Consider the following 22,425-nt stretch of genomic DNA (forward strand, 5'->3'; position numbering starts at 1 on the left):
CCGACTCTGTTGCACATCGGACGAAAGGGTACGAAAAAGTAGTATGGAGCGGACGTGACAAAAACAAGAGAGGGTTGTAAAGATGTGTAAAGATGCGTTTGTCGTATTTGCGTTATTTCTAATATTATTTTGCGACGCAACGTCGTCGGAATGCACGCAAAAGGGTCCTTGTATCTGTACGCTACCGGATGGCCAATATTACAATCTAACCGGCCTCGCTGATCAATTGTTTGTATATTTCGAACGATTAACCTTTAAGTATTTGTTTTTCTCGCGTAAAATACAATAGAATGTTCGTTTCTTTTTTCAAATCCTAGAGAAAGCAAAAGTACATTTTTCGACTAAACTGATGAAGAAACAAATTAAATAAATTGACGGATGTTAGCGCACTTTAAAGCTTGCATTAAAATAATGTAAACTTTCCTCTACTTTCCTTTTTTTCTAACGATATCAATTACTTTATGTACAGGGTAATATTAACCGATGTAAAAAAATTTATATAGCACTATAAATGTAAATATTTTATATATATTAAACCTATGCAATGACATTTATGTTGATGTACCATTTTTTTCGAGAAAGCATATAGAGAGAGAGAGAATAACATTGATTATTTTATATCAAATATAAAATAACTTATAAAATATTGTTTAATAAATTTTATTTACGAGCTTGTATCTAATATGTTGGTATTAAAAACGTGTCTAATATTTACTAAATCATAATTATAGAATATTGATTAATCGATTCATGTATTTTCAGACCACTTGAAGATACTCTAGGGGATTATACGATATATTTTCATCCGTGCACAAATGTTAAAATAAAGATACAGAACAATATTACGTGTGCCAATGAAAGTAAATTATCGGTAAGACTCAAAATACAATTTTAATTAACTAAATCTTATAATATATATATGTCATTAGTTGTGTTTGTATTGCATTATTATAAAATACTCTTGTAATTTTCAGTTAAAAAATTTATTTATATAATTATTGTAAATATAGTATTGGAAAGAAAAAATCGTGAATTCTTTTTTCGTGCATTATATATATTGAAATATTGAAATAAGTTTATTATTTTGATATATGTAAATAATTTTGTTTGTACAGTATTTGCATTTGAATGATACAGATTGGTGAAACTTTCCTTTTCATTAATAAATTAGCTAACAATTATAAAATATTTCTCTTACAATTATCATAATTTACATTTTTGCTGGAAATGTATGCAGATTGAGTTCTATCTGTTCAAATAACGATGCAAAGTAATAAGGAAATTTTTGATATATATTTTTTGATATATATTTAATTATTTTCTAGAAAAGTGAATTGAATAAAAGCTATAAATATTATATTTTTATAGTTATGCATGCTTGATAAGCAGAAAAGCTTGACACAAAGTTTGGGGACAATAGAGGAAACAACAATGAAAATGTCAAGTGGAAATAAATATCCGATTTTTGAATTACATCATAATAACATTACAGCAGAGATAAATATTGTATGCCTTCCCAATAGCGACAGAACAAATTTCAAAATAGATAAGCAGAATAAATTTCCTCCCTTTGGCTCTAATCGATACGTAAGTACAAAAGTAGCAATAAAGTACTGTCATCTGTTTAACGATTATGCATTTAAATACATATGTAAATTATATGTAATAATGTTTATAGTATTTTTATTTGATATCACCGTATGGATGTAAAATAGTACACAAAGGATTATCCACTGGTTCCGTATTACTTATCCTCTTCTTTACTGTCACTGGAATATACTTCATTGGTGGAATTGTAACATTGAGAATATTGAGGGGAGCAACAGGCTGGGAAATGTTGCCAAATCATGACTTTTGGTCTAACCTTCCTCTACTAGTTAGAGTAAGTAGCATCATTGTCATATTCCTTGTAAAATGGCAATCATTGCTATTCCATTTAACTAAAAAGATTTTCTTTTTGTAATTTTCTACAGGATGGCATTGTCTTCACCTTTAATTGTTGTCGAGCAGATAGTTACGAAAGAATATAAGATTATTTTTACAAGTTTTGTTTATAAAATGTGACTTTACAATTCAGTATATTATTATTATTATTAAGTAGCATATCTATAGTATATCTTGGAATATTTCTAACCATATTCGGTATTACTACATTTTTATGTACATTTATTTAATTGTTCGTATTAACAGCTAGATACATATTTGTACATTAGTTTGAAGACCTAAGATTTTCCTACACTCGATTATTATTATCTTTTAGTTTTGTTTTGCATATATTTCTGTTAGTACCAGCATATGTTAAAAGACAAAGTGTATATACATCTAAAAATGTGATATTATAAGTTATTACTATATTATGTGTCAATATTATTTTTTTAAATCCTTAGATATTTTAATTTAATTCAATGCAAAATCAGTTTATATACAGGATATCCGGAAAATCGCCCATAGTACTATGGGAAGTGATTCGGATCCAAAAAAAAGGAAAAAAAGCTATATAAACATAGATCCGGAAATAAGTCGTTTTCGAGTTATAGCCACTTTTACGTTAAAAAAATCGTAATTTATAGTTCTTTTGGCATCTTTTTTAATTTTTTTTAAATTTTCAAATTTCAAATTTAAATTTTAAATTTGAATTTTTAAATTAAAATTTTTAAATTTAAATTTTAAATTTGAATTTTTAAATTTAAATTTTAAATTTGAATTTGAATTTTTAAATTTAAATTTTAAATTTGAATTTGAATTTTTAAATTTAAATTTAAAAGTTTAAATTTAAAATTTGAATTTTAAATTTGAATTTTAAATTTGAATTTTTAAATTTAAATTTAAAAGTTTAAATTTAAAATTTGAATTTTAAATTTGAATTTTTAAATTTAAATTTTTAAATTTAAATTTTAAATTTGAATTTTTAAATTTAAATTTTCAAATTTAAATTTTAAATTTGAATTTTTAAATTTAAATTTTCAAATTTAAATTTAAAATTTAAATTTGAAAATTCAAATTTAAAATTTAAATTTAAAAATTCAAATTTAAAATTTAAATTTGAAAATTCAAATTTAAAATTCAAATTTTAAATTAAACTTTTAAATTTAAATTTAAAAATTCAAATTTAAAATTCAAATTTAAAATTCAAATTTGAAAATTCAAATTTAAAGAAAATGTAAAAAAGAGGGATGCCAAGCGGACTATAAATGACGATATTTTTAACATAAAAGTGGTTACTCGGAACGACTTATTTCCGGACCTATGTTTATATAATTTTTTTTCTTCTTCCCGAATTACTTCCCGAAGCACTGCGAGCGATTTTCCAGACATCCTGTATAATGTATGTTATTGCAAGCTGTACAATGAACATCTAATTGAAGGTGATTGATAAGAAAATACAATTACACATCAAAGAATTTTTCCATTTTTATTTAATCAGATATGTTTCTTTTCATCTATATTGATAAATAAAAAATAATAATAAAAGGAATTGTAAGCCATGTAAGCTAATATAAATGATTAGGATATTATATACTTAGACATTAGAAGGGTTCTGATGCTAGAGTTAGCCATTTTCACAAATATACACAAATTTTTGAAAGACTTTCTCTCTCTCTCTCTCTCTTTTAATCTACAAATATATTTTTTATAAATATATTTTATAAAAATATATTTGAACTAAATAGTGACTAAGTAGTGAATATGAACCAAGATTACCTCTTTCTACATTAATAAGTTAAGAATAAGTTTTATTAAGTTATTCGCTTTTATATTAAACTATTCACTTATATTGCAGATCCTTCTAGTGTCGTAATAATACACAAAACGGAAGTGGTGATTTCATATAAAGTGATGTTTTATTAATAAACATTCCCTATTAAAAAAAATATAAATATTTATACAAACACTTGTTTTATACTTCTTTTTTTACATTTCTACATACATGTGTGTATAAAAATGTGACTTATTTAATACATGGTGCTATGCGTAATGAAAATATTTCATCCATTATTGTAATCGAAAATATTTCGTCTATTTTATAATCTTTTTTTCCTAAGTAAAGATAATTGTTTAAGGTAAAGATAATTGTTATCGCAATATGTATATTATCAATATTGTCTCTTAACTCTCTTTCTCTTTTTCTTACTTTTCCTCTCTAATCGTCTATTTTCACCTGATAATAAATAATGATTCTCCACGATATTTTATATAATTAAAAGATTGCATATTTATTTAGAATTGCATAAAAACTTTCCACGCATTTATATTAATTGGACAATACTAGATTTTTTAAAATTCAAACTTCAACCACATTCCTTCCTTTTCTCAAGAATCGTTTATCATTAATACATTTCTGTTGCAAGCTCACGGTTCAAAAGCTTTCGATCTCGTCTACTTGTACTGAGATTTCTCGATCGGTTTGAATAATTACCCAGCTGCCGTTGGCATTCAAGTTGTGAATGTTTATGCTCTTTGACGAGAAGACATTTACGATATTGGCGAGATCTTGCACTCTATTTGCACGATACAAGCAAATATAATCGCTGAATGCGATGCCATTTGCGAAAACAGCGTCGTCCAAAGCGAGCAGTAGCAATTGATTGTCACGCACTGTCCCTGTAATAAACAATAACGTCAATAATTTAAATATGGATATATTGTAATATGTGTAGTTTATGTATATTTTATTTGCAACTTTTTAATCTTATAGATAACGTAATATAATATTTTTGTTAATAAAATATTCATTTCAAATATTAAGAATAAATAATAACGAAATTATTATCATATTTTGTTAAAAATTTGGAAAATTCTTACAAGAGTTCTACTAAAATTTTAAATAACTTATCAAGAATTTATTCTTAACATTTGAAATGATAAAAACAAAAATAAAATAATTTTGAAGATTTTTTTAAACTTTTAGGAGATTTTAAAAATTTTTACAAATTAAAATTTTCTCTTTGAAAATCTGACGTTTTTACAAGTTTGTAAGAGTGCCTAAAAATTCGATCGAGAAGTACTCTATTTATTACCAATTTCTCTATAATGAAATATATAATTGCTTTTTTCATATATTTTCAAAGATTTATACTTTTTGAATATATCAAGAACTCTAAAATTCTTTAGAGAAAAGTTAAAATCGAAACCTATCGATCGAAATTATCGTCAAACTTTATTTACTTCGAAATCCTAAAGAATGTTTTATTTAATAATTTAATATTACCTTTAATAATATGCTCTCCGACTTTCACGATAACTGCTTTGTTGTCGCCCTCGACGTGGCTCTCTTGCAATCTCATGCCGATATCTTGCGCCAAAGTGGGCGCGTTAATTAGATTTAGGCCATTTTTCGTTTGACCGGTCAATATACCGACCAGAACAGCCGTATGTATAAATTGTTTGTCTTGCATACCACTCCCTACAGTCTGACTGTGAATGATTGTGTCTAGTTTGCCCTTGAGGAAGCGACCGGCCAATTGACCCAATTTCTTTGACAATTCTATCCAAGGTTCATTCTCGTTCGTCATGGCGGCAGATAAGACTGGAGCGTTTACGATACCGGTGACAGCATATTCCGTCGATTTGCCAGACAAGCCCAGAAATTGTTGAGCAATCTCCTCCGCGACTCGTAGCTGAGCCTCGGCCGTACTAGCACCTTATTGTATAAAAAAATAATTACATTTATTATTTCTAGAAACAAAGCGTAATGTGGAACAGCGCAGCAAATGTTAATTTATTTGATCAAATTTCATTAAAACAATAAAATAGAAAGAAAAGTTAAATCAGACATCGAAAATGACAACGTGGAAACATCGATGCTTAAACAATTAATTGTCGTGCGACATAAATGAAATAAAATACCAAGATGAGGTGTCGCGACCACTTTTGGATGTTTAATGAGTTCTAAGGTGACCGGATTCTTCGGTGGCTCCTCCACAAAGACGTCCAAAGCTGCTCCGCCGCAATGATCGAGCTTTAATGAATTCAAGAGAGCCTCTTCATCAACGATGCCACCACGTGCGACATTAACGACGTATACTCCTTTCTTGCATTTCGCCAAAGTTGTCGCGTTGATCAAATCTACGAGCAAAAGATTATATTAATTAGTAATTGTTTATAATTTTCCATATTATTAAATTAGTGCAAAAGATTTGTTGCTTATGCATTCTCGGATCAAGTTTTATCTTAAATTACTTATATCTGACACATTTTTTTTTAAAACAAATGTTAAAGATTACTCATGTTGATTAATAAAAATTCGACATATTATGTAATTTTATTTTCCATTTTCGACAAACCTTTGGCATCAAACTAATAATTTCGCATAAAAATGACTCGTACTTTTTGTTTGAGGTATTAGCGGGGTATGAACAGTGATGTAGTCAGCCACGGGCCATATCTCCTCCAAATCGAGCAATCTGACACCAAGCTCGTCGGCGACCTCGGGCTTCAAAATCGGGTCGAATGCTACAATATTCATGCCGAAGCTCTGCATTCTATAGGCTACCTCGCGACCTATGCGGCCCATTCCGAGGATCGCAAGAGTTTTGCCGGATAATTCGTATCCTGAATAGAGTTTCCGGTCCCATCGGCCCTCCTTCAATGATTGCGCGGCCTGTGCAACATTACGTGCAAGCGAAGAGATCAAAGCGCATGTTAGCTCACAAGCGCTGATACTGTTGCCTCCCGGAGTACTGCAATTGTCAAAACAAATAATGCAATTATGTACCAACTGATGCGGCTGTCAATCAAATTAATTGTTATATTTGAATTTTCTCTATAATCACTCGTGTTTTAAAATATTTTTCGTATTGCTTGAATTTTATCGAAATATATTTTAAGTCTGATTAAATATAATAATTTGTTTAAATATTAATCAAGTATAACTGTTATAATAAAAGGAATTTTCTGTCACTGATTGATAAGATCCTCTATTTCATAAATTATTTTAAAGTTTTTAAAAAAGATTTTACAAGAAAAGATAGCTTTCAATGACGTAATTTTAAATGATAACTTTTGTAAACTAGTCTCTATTTTCCATTTTTTGTAGACTAGTTTGATCAATGTATGTTGAAATGTGAATTTTGTCTTGATATTGACATAGCTAGAAATGTTTTTTAAAATTGCTTTTTAATTAACTGTTGAATTGTTTTTTCATCTTTATTTATTTTGTTTTGTTTTGTTATATTGTAGACAAGATAGAAGAATACAAAATAATATGTACATACTTTAATACAATTACTCCTTTACGTGTGGCAGCTTGAAGATCTATGTTGTCAACGCCGGTACCAGCTCGTCCAACTACGCGAAGATTTGGACAGGCGGCAAAAACATCCGCCGTAACTTTGGTCTCAGATCGAACGATAAGAGCATCGTGATTCTATTCGACAGACAAAAACATATATTGATGTATATAGATTTTCATTTCTCTTAAACAATAAAAGTATAATTAGAAAATATAAAATACATATATGTATTTAATATATTTTAATTGATAAAACTATAATTATTATTATATAAAACATATTTTTATGTCTCTGAGATGTAGAAAAGAATTAATTTAATAATTTTTATTCTAGCATTTTTTTTATATAACTTATTTATAATTACTTATATATAATTAAATAATATGAGTCGATTCATTCTATTCTTATTGCTTAAAAAGATTACCGCTGCAAACTAGTTATTGAATTTGCGCAAAGTTGAGAGACATGTATTCCACGTTTAATCAATTTAGGCTTATTATAATTATCTGCACAAGAGATAACGTACAGTTGCATGGGCGCCTATCGCAATTATTTTCAAATTGCGATACATATTGTAACATTCTTGCGAATAAAAGGAAATATATGAAGCAAAAATACTGAAATATTTTGTAGCATATGTATGTTTAAGAAATATGTTATATATCAACTATTATTAATAATATAAATAGATATTTGTAAATATATTACAATAGTTTATAAATGTGTCATTAACAGAAGGGCGGAAGAATAATCTTTTTCTTAATTTTCATATTTATTTCAATTTCAAATTTAATATGTCTATTTCTTGTGAAAAACTTTTATTTGGAGATTTCGAATATGCTGAAAAGAAACAGCGATAGAAAGAAGAGATTTTAAACTTAACGTTTAATTCTTTAAATAATTTATACAATTTCACGAATTGAATTCCTATGGATTCTTTTTAAATGACCTATTTTATTCGAATTTTTTTTTTCAACTATATAATAAGTGAAATTAGATCCAGAGAAGAGAGAGCTTTTCTTGTTTCTTTTTCTAAAATCTATTTATTTTCATCTAAAATTTCTTTTTTTTTATTTATATTTACCGCAATTTGAGAAAGACTTCCAAAATCTACAATTTTTTGCTTCAAATTCTTGATATAAAGGAATTTTTAGTAATTTCTTTTTACTTTTATATCTCACAATTAGTTGAAACTTATGTTGCATTCAATGGATCGCGTTCACGCATATAATATCGATTTATTTTAATTTCTCTCATGCATTCATTTCTTAGGTTTTCTAATAAGAGCAGAAGGAGCGAGACACTAAAGCCAATAAATGTATGGATAAATGTGAGTATGGAGACGGGATAGAACAAATCTCCTTGTACGGGCGCCTATGTGTACGGACATGCGGTATAAACCGGTGGTACAACGACCCGTCACAGAGCTAACCGGTATTCGTGCCAGCCGATTCAACTGGATTTAACCGGATCGCCGACTCGAATGCACGCAATTAAAACGAGAAAAAATAAACAGAGACGGAGAGAACCAAAGGAACGATAGAGACGGAAAAAGGGAGTGGAAAGACGCGTCCGACATACGGTCTCTGCATACATATTACTTTATAACGTTGCATTAAATCGAAAATGTCTCGCTTTAAGATTGGAATATTTGACGCTTAAAGATTTGTCCGATTTAGAAGAATGTAAATATTTCACATATAATTATTTTTATAGTTCAAATAGATGATCTATAATTTATAAAATTTAAATTTCAGGAGAAATATATAACATTTTAAAAAGCATAAACTTTTCATATAAAATTATAACAATTTTTTATTGTAATGTGGATTCGTTGTCTTATTATGCCAATGTGTGAAATTATAATTGTGATTCAATTTTCAGAATTTTTTTGACTTTACTTTATTATATAACACAGTTTTCTTTCGCAGATTGCAAAAATGCGCAAACAAGAGACATAACTTTGAACTTATTTCCTTCCGCTTTAGATACAAAATATCTACTCTCTAAAAGTAAGTCAGTGTATTATCACTGTAATCAGTGCTGTACTTATAACTGCTTGTAATCAGTGAGTATTTACTGTTTTTCAGTGATAATACACTGATTCACTCTAGTGAAAGTAGTCTAGACTGAATCAGTGTATTATCACTGAAAAACAATAAACACTCACTGATTACAAGCAGTTATAAGTACAGAACTGATTACAGTGATAATACACTGATTTACTTTTAGAGAGATAATAAAATTAAAATTGCGTTATGTTGCATGTATTTGTGATACGAGTATATTCACAAACAAATAAATTATTACTTGCGTAATTAAAATATTAATACATTCTACATATTTTATTTATATAATTATTTAAATAAGGCAGCAAAATATTTTATCATTCTTATTTTATATTTGTAACATTATTTTATATTTTGTAACATAAAATATAAATAGCACTGATTATTTGAAGTAAAATTTTATCTCTCTGTGTGTTGTGTATAAGCTTAATCGGTTTATTGAGATTTTTACGTAATGCATATAGAAAAAACAGTATTTGATTGGTAAAATCGGTTTAGTACAAAGGCGAAAAAAAAATAGTCTATTTATATAGGACAAAACATATTTCAATTTTAGTTGCACACTTTTTTATCCACGTTTTTTGTTAAAATATATATTTATATATCCACAAATCGAATAATAAAAGAAAGAAAAGGGCTTATTTGACCTATAAAATCAATTCATGTTTGAAGAATATTTTTTGCATTTTTCCCCTCTCACAGAGAGAGACAGAGAGCTCTTTTTTATAATTTCATGTGTAACTACTATTTTTTTGCACAGTTTCATACCAGTGTGGTCCATTATCACAATTGAATTTATCTCTTACACATGAATTCCAATGTAATGTAATTTTGTCGCAAATTTGTTCTCATCTGATACGTAGTATTTCTCGTATGATAAATTATGCGTCGACATCAATTTATAATTATAATCATTAATAGTCCTACACGCAAAAAACTTTTACAATCTCCAAAATTAAAATATCGTTATTCATAATCCTAAAATTATTATTAACATATTTTTTTAAATAACAGCAACTCTTTAATAAAAAGCTTTCCAAGTGATAAATTTGTTTTTTCATAGCTTTAAGTTAAAAATGCAACGAAAAATATAATAAATTACATTTCTAGCTGCCGTTTCATTTCATTTAACTTTCAGCGAATTTGATGCACAACATTAATTGAAATCAATCAATATGGAAAACTTTATACAATGCAAATATTGCTCGTTAATGGATATATAAATATACCGATAGATTTTCTTTGAAACACACAAGATACTTTTTTAATTGTCACAAAAGCTCAATAATTGTGAATCGAAAATAATAATTGTAGAATTTAAAAGGGACCAATAAGTATAGCTTCCAATTTGAAAAATACTGTTGAAATAAATCAAAAATTTAAACTCAATTTACAATAACATCGGTATATAAAAGATACAACAATACATTAATATCGTCACAAAAGAAATATCGATGCTTTGAGAATAATCCATCATTTTGTAATTTAAATGTAATTAAAAAGAATCATCGTTAAAAATTTAGGATTAAAATGTTATAAATTAGTCATAAATTTAAAAATTTATAACGATAAAAAAATCATAAAATAATAATAAAAAAACATAATCTCTCAAATAAATAAAAAGTAATCTTTCAAATAGAAAAACTTTTCAGAAATAAAGAAAAAATGAAATTATCTTTACAATCAATCTTTGATATTGAAAAGATCGATGACTTCGCGTTTTTCCTTATATAACTCATCTTTGCTTTACTTTATTAAAGCATAATATGAAAATTATTTGCTATTTTCCTAATTTTGATCCGCTTACCTGTAATTCATTAATCAACTCATCCTTTGACAGTTTATGTTTCGTGGTAACTGGAATGCCATATTCTGTCAATAATGCACCGCAAGATTTATCCACGGGATCACTTATCAAGACGCTGCTGAGCTTGATCGACATGTTATCCTTGAACAAAAAATCCTTGAATAATGTTTATGTTCACAAACAGAATTTCTATCGGCTTATAGTTAGAGATGTTGGATGCAATAATAAAATGGTATGACTTGAAAATTTAGTATATTATGATTAAATCTCGTAATTAATTGCTATAAAATAGCATGATTTGAATAAAGCTTAATAAATAAAGCAATATTGAAGTATAGAAATAACATAAAATTGCTAATGTAGCAGTTAACGGAGTTATATATATCGAAGTGTACATATTTTTTGCAATAAAAAAGAACATTACTAGTCGATAAAAGTTATATAAGCAAGATTTTCTTTCGTGTTTGATCAAATGGACTACAGAAATTTTTTTTTCCAGTATATTCTATTCAATGTATTCTATTCAAATTTTCTACGACGCAACGTACTAATTTACATATATCAATGCTAATAATAAAATGTATATGTACTGAAAATGATTATATCCTCAAAGATTTTATTGGCTCGTCACGATGCTTCTCAAATGTTAAAAGATCAAGAAAAATTCTGTTAGAATATATTTCAAAGTGTTCTTTTCAGTTTTCTTCTCGTATAACAAAAACTATCGTAAAACAAAATCGCACTTGACGGTAAGGTCGAATCCAAAAGATAGTTTTAAAAAAATCATCGAGATCTATGTTTTTAGATTACATATTATTTTGCAAATACATCATGATGCCACTGTAACATTTTTCGCATCCTTCGAAAATTTAACGTTGCAAGCTGTGCTGTGCAACTCGCGCATTCAAGATAATAAAAAGTGATCGAGGAAAGCAACAAGTGTCAGATTTTGAACAATTTTCCAAGTCGAAGCGATTCTCTGTTTGACAGCCAAGCGCGCATACGAGATGACAGATGACTTGAATTTAAATGCAGGACCTACCTTTCGTAGCGTTTTTCTTTTTGCGTCGAAAATTTATGACGTCGCGGTAAATCGTAGTTTTTAAAAAAATAGGCACCGAAGAATCAACTCGTGACTGGTGGTATTCTGCATAGACGGTAGTCTAGCCGTAAACTGAGTCGTTCTACTGTGATTTATCTTCTTATAGCGGACTCCCCACTCTGGGGACGACAAAAGTACGAATAAATTGTTGACAGACAACCTCGATCGTCTCTCTTCCCGGCTCTCGTCCGTTCGCCGACGAAAATTGCTCGATATACACATTCGGTGTCACGAGTCTTGCTTGACTAGGCATTTTCACGACGAATGTGTAAATAATTAATATGAATATTCATAATTTCCTCTGTTAACCTTGTACCATTTACCCATGAACTTTCCGTTTTTAATAATTATCAGTAAGATAACTTTGATAAACTGAAATAAAACGATAGAAAAATTGATATTTTCATGACAACAAATTATTCGAGATAATCTAATTCACGTGATTTATTCCTCTCCGTATAAATGCATTCCTTATACATATACACACATACGTATGTATCGTGTGTATATATACGATACAAAAAATGTACATCACGTTTATATAATTTTTACCGATTAGAGACGTCTTCTTCTTCTGTAAAAATGAATGATACGCTAACGCCGATAGTTGCAGCATTAACAACTTTAATTTTATTTCTGCCAATGTTGCTTTATTAGGCTCGATATTTTATTACGCAACTGCGTTGATCATTAATAGCAATTAACTACGCCTTACGCACTTGATAGCGATAAACTACGCACTGCTATCTATCTCTACTACAATTAATATAAATGTAATATATAGATATATATAAATTACATTTTTCATTATATATATGTAAGATATAAAAAATATAATTTTACACAAATGTTTTGGTGAAAATTTCAAAATTATTCGTGCGCCATTTCCTTTTCGTTATCAAAAATCTTATCAATCATTGATAGACTTATACGTTAACCGTAAATTCACAATATTAAACTATTAAAAATCTAACATGAATATATTTTATTCGCTTATTCCTTCAATTTTGAAATAGAAATATATTGATCTTGTAAATAAATGAACAAACAGAACTTTTTATTCGCCAAACTTATTCGATATCCAATATGTATTCTTCCTTCTCCTAACGTCGAAATTTAATATTCAGCTTCAATCTATTGCTATAGAAATATTCTCTCCATAAACGATATCGATGCTACGAATATAGATATATTTTTCATCATCATACAAAAAGAATTATGTGTCGAGAATCATCGGAGCGTGCAATGAGAAAATGATGCAATTGCTGTGGGGGGTCCGATTCAGCGATAAATAATCGTATTATAGTATTATAGAGATATCTCGTAATGCGTTGGTGCAATCATCACATGCTTTTACCATCTCTTTTTCTCTCTCCCTCTCTCTTTTTCTTGTGCCAATAACTCGATTTTTGCTCTATCTTTGCAGACTGATAACGCGATTGCCACACGATGAGTCCCCCGTTTGCGATTTATAAAATTTTAAAATATTGATCGTAGTTTAGTAAGCGACGTTAGGATTCAAATGAGCAAAAAAAAAACTTTTCAATAACGGCATACAACAGATTTTTCAGACTTTGCAACTACATATTTCGTATAAATCAAATCGATAAAACGGAGAGATCAATTTTTGCGAGTTCTCATATATATTGTTTTCGTACATGTGGCAATCAAAATATAAGATAAAATATTATAAAATACTACGTCACTGCGAACAGCGAGATAGACGAGCGTCATCAAAAGCGAGAAATCATCCGACTGCTCCGATACCCCCAGCGGACTGAATTATCTTATCAACGTGGAAAATAACTTCGAAGAACAAAGAGCAGTTTGTCTTTACGATGTGACAATGAGTCGAGTGCGATTCGACTCGAAAATATTATTCTTACGCACTTTTCCACCTAGTTTCTCGGATATAATAGCAACTCTCGATTTCTCTAAAAATATGAGTCGTTATCCGACCACGTGTACACTGGAAAGGCGATAGACTCGTTTTAACTGGATCGAACGGCGATCAATCTAGTTTTGTATAATTATGTCTTTAATAAACTGTTTGCATCTTAAATTCGTCGATTATTGTGCTTGCAAACTCTTTTAAATCCGAAAGATTCCATGGTTTTCTTTTATATGTATTTATCCAATTTTACAGAATATATGAGAGAGACGGAGGGAGGACGAAAAAGAGAAAATGATAAAAAGATAATTTGGTATTCTAATAAAAGAAGTTTGAGAAAAATAAATTTTACATCAAAAATCAATTCTTACTATTTTTTACTGTGCAGTGATTGCTCTAATGTGGCCAAAGATTTTGTCTAGATAAAACTCTATTTAAATGGCTACTAATTAGTACATAAATAATTTTATTTTATAATAAATGACGCTATTAAAAAAAAACATTTTCTAGACAAGAAAATATAACCAGAAACTAATTAGGTCAAGCGGATCAATGAGTAATGTCTTATGTCTAATCACAACTCGGAATCTTTTGGTTTATTATCTTCTGACCAGATATAAAATATAGTGATTTTATATTTATCTCTTTTTTTATTTCCATTAAGAGAGAGAAAAAGTTTGTTCAGAAAAAACAAATATACAATAAAAATATTAATTTTATAAAAGTTTTGATAACTTGATTCATTATTACAATAAATTAATTTATCACATTGAAAATAAATTTTATTAAATACTTTGTAAATTATAAAATTCATGCTAAAATATTAAACGAAAATATTTTATAATTGACCCGACATTTTCGGCTTCTAATTTGCTGAGATATCACGGTTTATACTCGACTAAATATCGCAAAATGTTTTACTTATACTTCTTGCTACGAATTTATCGTATTTGCGATATCTTACCTTGATCGCAATTCCCGGACGTTCCTCAGGGGAGATATTCCTCGTTCTGTTCAGAAATTCTGGTTCCTTCTCTCTTAATCACGGCAAGAGAGGCTGATATAATTATTAAGTTTTTCACGTTATAAAACATTCTGGCTTGCTTTCCAAGTATCATCTAAATTCTGAGAATCTTTCTTGGATAATTGATGTTATTATGTTGCATCTTGGAACGTTATATATTATTAATGACATTGTAAAATATCACATTCGAATTGTATGGAAAATATCTTGAAATATATAAGACCATATTTTTAATAATTAATACAAACAAAGTAATTTAATATTATAACTATATGTGTACACATAAATTATAAAGTTATTCTTAATTGCAAATTACATATTTTTTCTTAAAAACAACTATGTGTTTTCTTTACACCAATCGATTCCTCTCATTATTTTGTACATAAAAGTATTAAGGTAAGATAATCGAAAAATAAATATCTTGCTAGATATTTTATGGCTTATGTAAAATTAAGAAATGATTTCAAGTCTCATAACTCGAAAAGTACTTAAGAGAAAAATATTTTATTATAGTGTTTTGGAAAGCTCTCGAGGTAAGCTACAAGAATATGTAATAAAAAATTGGGGTTTCCATTTACAGAATTCAAGGTAACTTTTACGTGACCTTGACAACACTCTTCAAGGTCATACTGATATCGTCATGTAATACGTTACTTGAAACCTTACAACTTTTGTCTGAAATATTTTTGTCTGCCGCGCTCAGTTTTTGAGATATTCGGCTGATACGGATGATCTGCGACACCCTGTATACATGATTAGATGTTGCATACCATGCAGAGTCGCAAATCGAATTCGTTTCACGTGTCTTGCAATGAAAATTGCCAGTATACGATGTTTAACTACGATATTTATAAGCTACGACTAATAAAAGTAGGCAAACATTTGTTAAATAAGGATAGTCTTATATGATAAGAGTCAAAGCTGAGCGGAGGGAAAAACAGAAATCGGAATTAACCGGTTATACGAATATGAACTCAAGACCCCACCGAGATGACGGAAGAGAATGAAAGAAAAAAAAACAAGATGAAACCCTCACATGGGGGGACAAGGGGGATACTATCCTTTGTATTGGAATATTGAAGGGCTAATCATCAAATCAAATAATCAAATGTTTCAAAATTATCAAATTACTTCTAAATAAATATGTTTCAATAAGAATGAAACAGCACTTATTTAAAAGTAATTCAAGCTTTACTAGCTTAATAAATTAAAGCTTGAATTAATTAATATTTTTGATTCTAATATGATAAATTCTAATATGATAAATGCTAATTTTATGTAACTTTATAAAATTGCAAACTTATATATGTAGAGAATATTACAAAATATTATACTTTCTAGTATATCTCAACACGTTATCTTATATGTTATACATTTATAATTAACAGTATATTACACAGGTTCCTATAACCAACGTTTCATGTGATACGTGTACTGCAGCCACATGAATTTATCTTTTTAAATCTTTGACAATAAATTGTATAATAAATAATAATCATTATTCTTTTATAGAAGATGTGCATATTAATTAGATTATTATGCTGAAAATGAGATAAACTTTATTTGTTTATCTTTACTTTTTCATACATTTTATATCGAAATCTGAAATTGTGATGCAACTGTAAAAATAATGATTTCTTCCGCAAAAATAAGATGGAAATGTAGAATAAAATTTTTCATACGAAGCTTTGTTTCCGAGAAAATTAACTTTGAAAATTGGAAAACTAATAACATAGCTTTTTTAAGTTTAAGTGACCAATGAGCATCCAAATAGAAAAATATTTAGGAAAAACTGATTACAAGATTAGAAACTAGCCAATAAATATTAACTAAATTTAAATTTATCGAATTGTTTAATGACTGAGTAAAAAATTCTGTTTAGATAAAATCTTATTTAGTAGACTACTAATTAGTATATAGATAATATTAGTTTTTAATAGTTTAATAATTGATGCTGTTGAAAATAATATTTTCTGAGCAAAAAATAGTTGAAAAGCAATCAGGTGGAATGGATAATTAGTTTATGCAAAATTTAATTAATAAATTTAAATTTAGGTAATAATTAGTTTATGCGAAAATTTAATGTATTCTCGCTACAGTGGAAATGTCCTATAACTATTCTTTTTTAATTACAAAAACGTATTTTTTAATATATTTGTATGTGTAAAGCATAGAAAGTTTTAAAGGTCCATTTAATTAATTTGATGAATTTAAGAGTGAAAAAGATAAAATATCACTATTAATAGTTTTAAAGAATGTACATCCTGCTTTGATCTTTATATAATAATATCACAACGTTCATAAAAAGTATTACAAATAGAGGGATATGTAGATATTTAATTAATTATATATTTTATATGTATAATACGCGCGCGCATGTCATTGTAATCATAAAATGTTATATTAAAGATTATTATGACAATCAATATAATAATATTATTATAATCAAATGATATATATAATTATTCTTCTTAATATATATTGTATTTGCATTAAAGAGATATTTTTTTGAAATCAATATTTCAATCATATAGTAATTATATATTTTAAGTAAAAAAGATAATTTACCTACGAAACTTGATATTCCCGATGAATTCCTGATAATTTTTTATATTTCATACTTCAGTACAACGGGAAACTTTAAACTCGTAGGTACGCGCAAACTCGATAGTAGCTAATGAAGCATTTGATAACAACGCTAATTGTTATCAAATGCTGAAGTACAGGTTATCATATATATGAGAAGGTCAAGTGTAATGCATGCACATACGTTACCACATCGCGTGTTTTATGTCTGAATATTGACATGACGAATCATAAGAGACAACTTTCGTATAAGTCGTTTCAAAGTATGCGCTCATTATAATTTTATATCGGTTTATAATTTCGTAAATATAGATAATATTATAAATCCCCCATTTTTTGTGATAAGTATTGTAATGTTTATCGAATTATTTGTCTTTTCTTTTACTTGTTTAAGTGCGACTACATCACGTAAATTGTTGAAATAGTACGAATCGTGCGAATAAAAGTAAAATATAACGAAAGGAGTAAATGGTTGGTTACTGTGGAAAATTTACTTTTGTACCTTTCAGCTGGAGAACATGCACACATTTCATCGTTTTCCCGGTCTATTTCCTCGCGAATCGACGGCGTTTTCTAGAGGTCCAGAGAATTACCCCGATAAGAAAATGAACCTTTCGTGATATCAGGCGTGATGCCTTTATAAATGAATATACATCAACTAATATACAAAATAAGTAGTGACTGCTCAGAGTATGCTGAGAAAAATGTGTTTGTTGATGAAAAAAATGTGAAATTCCTGAGAATATTTATAACTCAATTTATTTCCTTATTTTTAATTCAATCAAATCGATTGGTAAATAAAATTGAAAAACAATGCGAATTCTCTCGTTCTGTTCATATCGTACTTATGCAATATATCACGTAGTATTTTAATCTATTTATATTTTATTTAATCTATTTATATTTTATACGACAGATTAAGAAAGTTGATAATTGCAAAACGAAAATAAATATAAAATTACAAAAAATTAGCATGCACCAACAAACATATACATATATATAAGAGATTCTTTTAATATCATCAAGATGAATATCTGGCCAATAAACTGCGAGTGTGACGTAATATTTATTACTGATTTTGTAATTATTTATATATAAAGACTTTAATGACAAGAATAAATGAAAAAATTATAGCATAATTTTATTTTAAAGTATATAAATGTTATATAAATCTCTCGCTTTATCGCTCTAAAAGAATTATCTCTCTTGTTATTGAAATATAGATGAAAAGAGGAGAAAACAAGCCCGCATGTTAAAATCTAAGGAGAGAAAAGGAAACTCTATTAATGGGAGGCTACATAACGGAAGATTAAAACAAAGTATGCGCGGCGAGATAAAAAAAATTAACAAAATTTCCGACGAAATGTCCTCGCGATGATCACCTGCATGAAGCGCAATGCATCTCCATGTGAATTAAGTAAATCGACGTACATACGTGGAACATCTGGTGAATTGCACACAATTATACGTGACTGCATCATTTAAACGAGGATTAAACGTTCCCCTTGTAATTTTAATTTCAGCAAATCCATGCGTTTAATCGTTCTTCGACGAATTATCGATATTTCGCGTTCCCTTTTCTTCGCTAATCTTCAACTTGAACAATCATTGTAATAGTAAATCCAAAATATATATTCATTAATTCTTATTATAAATTAAATTTTGTTATTATTATCTGAATTCCAAAAGAGTTAAATATAATTCGAAGAAATATAAATAAAAAAATATATTCCGATTTTTTGCCCATATTTATTTTTTATGAATTTTCTTAAATCTCTCAATTAAGAATTAAAACTCAAAACTTTATCATATTGATTTTTATATTTCTTACGTCTATAAAGTTTAGCACAATATTTGCTTTTTTAAATGCTCTTATTAATGTGTCAACATAAGTTACGTCTGTTTTTTAATTATAAATAGGCAACCTGGCATTAAATATATTTGCGAAATGCATTTTTGAAGTTAAACGCCCTTTAATAACTTTGCGGTTTAACTTTGCGTGGGTGCTTTGAAGTTTCGCCTCAGTTACGATTGCATCAGGATACATTGGTGCTTCGCAATTATCATCATTCAGGCGTTATCAACGTTTTTACATTCGTATAACTGCACTAATCAAACTTCATCCATCCTTAAACAGGCTTTAGAAATCTACTAAAACTTATGATGGTCAACTTGGCAACAACCTTTGGATATTTTGTTTATGCAAAAAATACTTCACTTTAAATAAAAAAAATATTATTCTATCAAAAAGTAGTATTTTCTCAAAATTTCCATTCTTTATAGCCATGATCTATTTATATATTAAATTTTCGTGTTTTTTGGATTTGACATTACAATATTTTATCGAATTTTTGCCTAAAAGAATTTAAAGGAAAATTGATAGTTGAGCGTGTCTATATTGAATATATTTTAATTTTAATGATTCTTTCGAGACATGATTTGCGTAAAGAAAATATCAAAAATTATGAAAAATATAACGTTCAATTTTAAAGAAAAAGTTACTTTAAATTTTGATTAACAAAAAAATATTACATGTTCGCTAAATATCTATTGTGGACCTGTTACATCCTCATTCCATTCAATCCAATTTCCTATAAAGTTCGAGCGTATCCGACTTCAGTTTCGAATATTGTTCTCTGCGAAACTGCCCGATTCGACTCGGTTCCAATAAGTTTTGTTAATGTCACGCGATGTTACAACTTCTAGAGATAGACTAAGACAAGACTGTACCATAGATACAACTATCGTATTGTACTTATTTGTCAATATTTGGAAACATTTGCATTACTCATTTACTGATTAATTCCCTAATTGTCGACAATTCATTACACATAAAATATCAATTTAAATTAATGTATAGAATAATGATAAGAGAGAGAGAGAGAAAGAGAGATAACGAATGAATAGGGATGTTCTAATTTTTTTCTTAGTCTTCACATACTAAAAAACTATGCATTTCTAAATAAAAATTATCTCAAGGTAATGAAATAATGTAGCAGACTAATTGTAAGATGTGACGAAATATTGAAAATTCTTCAATTCTTCTTGTAGATTTATGGGATTTTTTACATATTTAACTAATGTTTAATTAAAATTGAACTTTAGTGATGGTGGCATTTAGTACTATTAATTTAGATTACGTTTTCACCGTTCGCGTTATTCACGTTATTGTTGTCCTTTCCTATCGTGTATTCCGTCTTCCGTTACACAAGTTGCCGCTTTGGAGAATTACGCCCAAGAAATCGTTAATTTGTTCTACGAAAATGATCCTAATGAATGAAAATCAAGAATTTTCTTTATGGCAAACATAAAAATTTGAAATTGTTTTTAAAACGTACTTGGTGTTTAAAATATACGTTCTTCTATTCGTTTTCACTTTACATGAAAGAGTCTTTACAGATAAAGTCTCTACAATGTAAATTGTATTTTGCCAGAAGAAAATTGCGTATACCAAGAAAAATATTTCAAACTAAACGATTAAACATACTCCTTACATTATTTCTCCAAATTGTTTTAAAACTTTATTTTTCTTTTTGTTAAATAAAACGATAATATTAAATTTTGATGAGAATTTCACCAACGAAATACCAATACGTCAGCACTGCAATAGTTAACAAAATAAGTTTGTTAATTTATTAATAATCATTTAATCATGGAGCGGCAAAAGTTTTAAGACAAAAATTGAAGAAATTTTCGCGTGAAAAGTCTTTCTTTTTTAATCAAGATCTCAATTTATTAAGATCATTGTGCAATCAACAAATATTCTCCCAAATATTTGATTGGTATGAGTGTGTGCGTATGGGAAGAGAATAAAGATTGAGGTCTCTTCTCTTGCATTCCAGAGACAAGAAACTGCACTCTTCTGTGTTCTTCGGCATCAAAGAGGTCTGTTGGTCGATGCTTGTCTTCTGGGATCTTGTTTTATTCGAGTCGATGTCTTCGAGAAGGAAAAAATGATGAGAGACAAAGGAAAAGAAGAGAGAGAAAAGAGAGTTGCTTCCGGATACAATCACGTTATTAGAAAAAAAACGGAGATGCAAAGCTCTTTCTTCTCGCTCTTTATTTCTTTTCGCAATTTTCCTCCAACGACTTTTATATCCGTCCGTCGCGACAGATGAAATTGCCGTCACGCTCTTTCCACGACTTTTGTCGTTTATAAGCGAGACTCAAACATTCGTGTTCTGTGTTCTATCTTTCGTGTAGACGAACAAATTTTTATCATGCATGTACTGAGCATGTCATATATGCTTCAATATGTGCACTAGATGCATTTTCTACAAATACTTTTAAAATTTTGCCTTAAAAGGCTACAAAATATAATAGAAATAGATATAAATTAAATCATTAAATGCTTGATTTTATGAAATTTAACATGTGTCAAATTGTGACAAATTTCATATATTTTCTCTTTCAAATATTTACACGATATAAAAAAATTGTATTCTGTTAAAAAGAAAAATTTTCCAAAGATTTGCTTTCTATAATTTTTATACATAAATAATTGTATACTAAATAAATATTTTTTCAAAAAATTTCTTTACAAATTATATATTATATCTGTTAATTGTAGTTCAATTAACATTTTCTCTGGATTAATATTATCGAGCAAATAATTTTCAGCTGATCATCATATTGTCTCTTTTTCATGATAAATTATAATTATATAATAAGTATATTGTGCGACTCTCTAGACAAAATGATAGCTAACCAAATG

The 22,425-nt window shown here is 28.2% G+C and overlaps 2 protein-coding genes across 4 annotated transcripts; one reads left to right on the top strand and one right to left on the bottom strand.

Moving 5' to 3' along the window:
* Positions 1 to 21: 21 nt before the first annotated feature.
* Positions 22 to 4,239, top strand: LOC145965757 (uncharacterized). Of its 3 annotated transcripts, none has more exons than XM_083089444.1 (5): positions 22 to 228; positions 763 to 871; positions 1,369 to 1,587; positions 1,679 to 1,882; positions 3,782 to 4,239. In XM_083089444.1, exons 1-5 carry the CDS (start codon positions 83 to 85, stop codon positions 3,797 to 3,799), a joined length of 696 nt encoding a protein of 231 aa, XP_082945570.1. In that variant the 5' UTR covers positions 22 to 82; the 3' UTR covers positions 3,800 to 4,239. The 3 variants fall into 3 exon arrangements, with proteins under 3 accessions (XP_082945570.1, XP_082945569.1, XP_082945571.1); XM_083089443.1 differs by lacking the exon at positions 3,782 to 4,239 and adding an exon at positions 1,974 to 2,354 and having other exon boundaries at positions 24 to 228; XM_083089445.1 differs by lacking the exons at positions 22 to 228; positions 3,782 to 4,239 and adding exons at positions 272 to 413; positions 1,974 to 2,354.
* LOC145965756 (hydroxypyruvate reductase) lies at positions 3,824 to 12,308 on the bottom strand. Its single transcript, XM_083089442.1, has 7 exons — positions 12,151 to 12,308; positions 11,109 to 11,249; positions 7,215 to 7,366; positions 6,328 to 6,680; positions 5,848 to 6,066; positions 5,210 to 5,641; positions 3,824 to 4,602 (listed from the first exon to the last, which is right to left on the bottom strand). The coding sequence occupies exons 2-7, from the start codon at positions 11,241 to 11,243 to the stop codon at positions 4,358 to 4,360; spliced, it is 1,536 nt and encodes a 511-aa protein (XP_082945568.1). The 5' UTR covers positions 11,244 to 11,249; positions 12,151 to 12,308; the 3' UTR covers positions 3,824 to 4,357.
* Positions 12,309 to 22,425: the final 10,117 nt, after the last annotated feature.

This window comes from Camponotus vicinus, unplaced genomic scaffold (genome assembly GCF_025532165.1).
Source record: "Camponotus vicinus isolate PSW18456_S1 unplaced genomic scaffold, iyCamVici1.0 SCAF_14, whole genome shotgun sequence".
Classification (NCBI taxonomy): Eukaryota; Metazoa; Arthropoda; class Insecta; order Hymenoptera; family Formicidae; genus Camponotus; species Camponotus vicinus.

What these genes read in the sequence shown, in the direction of transcription:
- LOC145965756 (XM_083089442.1), bottom strand. Translation starts at nt 11,243, where the DNA reads ATGTCGATCAAGCTCAGCAGCGTCTTGATAAGTGATCCCGTGGATAAA. An exon ending in AGTTGATTAATGAATTACAG is followed by an intron (nt 7,367 to 11,108) that starts GTAAGCGGATCA and finishes TCTGTCGAATAG; the next exon opens with AATCACGATGCTCTTATCGT. An exon ending in GGTCGCGACACCTCATCTTG is followed by an intron (nt 5,642 to 5,847) that starts GTATTTTATTTC and finishes TTATACAATAAG; the next exon opens with GTGCTAGTACGGCCGAGGCT.
- LOC145965757 (XM_083089443.1), top strand. Translation starts at nt 83, where the DNA reads ATGTGTAAAGATGCGTTTGTCGTATTTGCGTTATTTCTAATATTATTT. An exon ending in CCTTTGGCTCTAATCGATAC is followed by an intron (nt 1,588 to 1,678) that starts GTAAGTACAAAA and finishes TAATGTTTATAG; the next exon opens with TATTTTTATTTGATATCACC. An exon ending in ACCTTCCTCTACTAGTTAGA is followed by an intron (nt 1,883 to 1,973) that starts GTAAGTAGCATC and finishes AATTTTCTACAG; the next exon opens with GATGGCATTGTCTTCACCTT.